We start from the raw sequence: 4071 nt of genomic DNA, 5'->3' as shown, positions 1-4071 counted from the left end.
CACACACACATATATACACACACACTCACACACACACACAATCAGGAATGCGCCACAAACAAGTCACTCAGCCCCTTCGTGTTACAAGGATGGATATGCCCGTTGGCCATCAGACAAAACAAGCCCTCATCGCTCGCCCTGACAGCAGCCGCCAGCCGCCCTAGCTGACTCCCGCTGACCAGTAACACGTCACAGTTCCTCATGATGTAGTGGTCAATGAGTCCATGCTCCAGCCTCTCACAGGTCGCTCCCGCCTCGCCCAGGTGGGAGGTAGAGCGAGTGACCTCTAGCTTGTGCACGGTGCTTCTGGCAAAAGACTGGCGGCTCGCGGAGTGACGCACGTGCGGATAGTCAGTGCGGAGATAGATTTTGTCCACCTGTGTCTTGGAATGTTCTAGAACGAAGTTCCAGACTTTGCGAAGTACGCTGTCGTCTGGCCCCGCCTCCTGCTGTGTGACGTCATAGGGGGAGGAGCTGATGTCCAGACAGATGAGTCGGTGACCTTCAGAGGGCAAGATGGCGTACAGATAGAGGTCCAGGTGTCTCTGCATGCGCGGGGAAAGTTTGAACAGTCGTCTGGAATGAGCAGGAAATGAAAATCATGATCATCATCATCATCATCGTCATTGTTTTTAATTAAGTCGTAATAAGGTTTTACTCCGCTCGCTACTGCATAAGGTCATATGAGCGCCAAGGGGTGGGAGCCAATGGAGAAGTTCAAACGGGGAATCAGACTTACTCTGCTCACCTCTCTAGCCTCAACAGCACAAAGTCTGCTTCGACTAAAAAGGCACCCCGGAAATAGCAGTTCACAAGAGAATGACAAAAACATACAAAGAAGTAGAGGTAAAATGACGATAGTAGGGATGAGGAAAGAAAACAGTCTCCCCCCCCCCCTCCTATGTTGTTTCGGCACTGTATGAGCACGACATTGATAAATCAGCCCATTTACAATTCTACTGGGCAAACAAATATGTTAATATCCCCTCACTCCAGTTTTTGGGGGAAAGGTCTCATCCTTGTTTGGAAAGCAGAGTAGGAGAGATAGTGTTGCTTTATTTTCATACAAAATAATATTTAAAAAACACAATGTTTAAAATGGGTTTTGTTGAAACAGCTCAACGTTTAACCCCTTGGGCTTCCTCAGGAGCAACTAAGAGTAGAACGAAATGAGTGCTGTATACTAGCAGGGAAATGGTCCTAACAAAGAGGGTGTGGTTACCAGGCTAGATGGAAGCGACTCAGTGTGAGCCAGGCCAAGAGGTTAATTATAAATCATCCTCGTCATGATGATGATGATGATGATCATCCTATTATTTATTACTATTATTATTACTACTACTATTATTATTACTATTATTATTACTACTACTATTGTTATTATTATTATTATTATCATTATTATTAATGATAATAATAATTTTAAAAAAATAAATAAATAGTAATAATAATAATAATAATAATAATAATAATAATAGTAATAATAATAATAATAATAATAATAATAATAGCAATAACAATAAGAATACTGTTGTTATTACGACCATAACAAGACCACCTATTTACTCCACCACAACTGGTCGCGTAAACACAAGGAAGCTATCCCTAAAAATGCTGTTTTGAGAAAATCGAAGGTAAAGTTTTTGCCCCTTGTTCAGTTTCTTTAAAAGACAAGGAGAGTTTTCTCTATATACAAACAAATATAGACATCAATGAAACCAAACTTCTCCTATAGGTAGGGCAATGCCCACTTTTGGTGTAGGTCAAGATTTCTGGAAACCCCCGAAATCTGGGTTAGCCCGCTCGTCCTTAAAAGCGACCATTTAACAGCGCCCCCTGCCGGACATCTCTGTCGTTGCGTGTCACACCGAGACACGAACTTGGCACGAATAAAACATGGGTAATGTCCCGTGGCGGGTTTCAAACTGAATGGAATCCACATTCCATTTGCATGTCGTTATGGTTTTGAAATGTTTTAAATGAAAAAGACTGTTTGTCAGCGGCGTGTGGCGACCGCATACCTTGTCTTACTTCTTCGGAAAAAAGTAATTGTTTTTATTATCATTTTTTTTATTTTTATTTTTTTTATTCTTATAAAAAAATCTATTTATTCATTTATTTGTTTCTTTTTTCTTTCTCTCTCTCTTTCTTTCTTTCTTTCTTTCTTTCTTTCTTTCTTTTATTTTTTCTCAGGTTCTTTCTTTCTTTAATTCTTTACTTCATTTATTTACCTCCCTTTTTACTACTTATTTTTAAAAATTAATTTATTAATTTATTTTAAGGGAGGGGGGTATTTAGGAGGCGAATTTAATAATCCAAGTGGCATGTGAAAGCCAAGGAATAACTCTTTATAAGGACAGAGTGGACACATACTGGTATGTCCGATCAGCAGTAGACAAATTCAATAATTATTTTGTTGTGGCTTATTTCGACCTTATTATAGATTATATTACACATAACAGAAACACGAATTTGTATCTTTCATAGTGTCTATGGTGTTGCATTTAAGCTATTGGGTAAAGAAAACAGTACTGAAACATGAAGTGTGTTTATAATATAACTTATGTGTGAACGTGTGTTTTAGCTTTAGTAGAGGTTTTACGACACTCGCCACTGCATAAGGTCAAATGAGCGCTAGAAGATTAGAGGTGTTGCAAGAGAGTAACAAACATAAAAAGGGAAGGGAGATAAGGACGATAGAAGAAAACCACACCAGAGCACCCGCCAACCACACACGTGCGTGTGTATGTGTCTGTGTGTGTGTGTGTGTATATTTGTGTGTGTGTATGTGTACGTGTGTGTGTGCGCGCGTGTGTGTGTATGTGTATGTGTGTGTATGTGTGTGTATATATGTGTATAAGTGTGTGTATGTGTGTGTATGTGTGTGTATATATGTGTATAAGTGTGTATAAGTGTGTGTATGTGTGTGTATGTGTGTGTATATATGTGTATAAGTGTGTGTATGTGTATGTGTGTGTGTGTATATATGTGTATAAGTGTGTGTATGCGTATGTGTATGTGTAATGTATAAAATGTGACAGACAGCAACCGTTTTCTGAAGATATTATTCTAATGTTTTATTTCAAAGAGCCAGAAAACAGCCCAACTTCAAACGCTGTGGAATGACCAGACCGCTTGTCCTCAATGAACTCAGAGACATAGTGAGATAAAAAATTCGAAGGACAACTTATTGTCAAATATCTCCTCAAATATATACAGAACATAGGTTGTCCAATGTTTGCACAATGACTTGTATCAATTTGTCTGAACATATCAATATTTTTGTGAACCCCTGCTATCTGTATTCTACAAAATTTCTTAATAAATAGGCCCTACTAATAAAAAATCCAAGTGGGTGGTTTTGACAGATTTTAAAATGATTAGATCTACAGCTTGGGCAATATTGCTTTTAATAGCAAGTCCGTCATGTTTTTTTAATCGGCACATTATGCTTATTGAACGCATGTTTTGAGAACCATTAGTGCAAAAAATGTGTTCACTATAAAGTTGATTTTCTTGTAACAAGTTTAGCCACTAAAAATTGTCATAGATGAGCTGTGACATAGATCGATGCCATATGTGTTTGCAAAATGTGTGTGAGAAACGGGAAGTGCTGTGAACAATACCATTTTACGTGTGACAGAGATTTCAAGTATTTTATATAGATTTATGAAGAAAAGTTTTTAAATCTAGCTCCAATTGTTGTAGGAAAAAATATGATTTACTTAAGACAAATTTATACAAATTATTGTGCAAAGTATGGATGACAATGATTCTTCGGTTAAAGAGACATTTGACGGTCAGTTGTGCCACGAATTTTGACCGCACTATTGTATCTGACGTCATAGGTTTCTGCAGATTGAGACTACACAACTTCTGGTCCTTCCTTTGGGTTGCTCGGGTTTTGGTCAATGTCCGAGCCAAGTCCTCAACCTGTTTTGTTTGTTTTTTTCCTCTTCCTCCTCTCCTTCTTCCTCCTTAAAATCATCATCATAATCATCATCGCCATCATCATCAGTAGCAGTAGGAGCAGCACCATAATGACCATTATTATTATTATTATTATTATTA

The 4071-nt window shown here is 38.2% G+C and overlaps 1 protein-coding gene across 1 annotated transcript in view; it reads right to left on the bottom strand.

Moving 5' to 3' along the window:
* Positions 1-21: 21 nt before the first annotated feature.
* Positions 22-4071, bottom strand: part of LOC106012463 — a gene marked incomplete at its 5' end in the record, with an annotated part of 9034 nt that continues 4984 nt past the window's right edge. The window contains 1 exon segment of the mRNA XM_013085507.2: positions 22-577. Within this exon segment, the coding sequence (XP_012940961.1) occupies positions 42-577 (536 nt within the window).

The sequence above is a fragment of the Aplysia californica genome, unplaced genomic scaffold (assembly GCF_000002075.1).
Source record: "Aplysia californica isolate F4 #8 unplaced genomic scaffold, AplCal3.0 scaffold00381, whole genome shotgun sequence".
NCBI classification, from domain to species: Eukaryota; Metazoa; Mollusca; class Gastropoda; order Aplysiida; family Aplysiidae; genus Aplysia; species Aplysia californica.
Note: the sequence above shows the minus strand (reverse complement) of the source record. Positions and strands in the feature narration are given on the sequence as shown.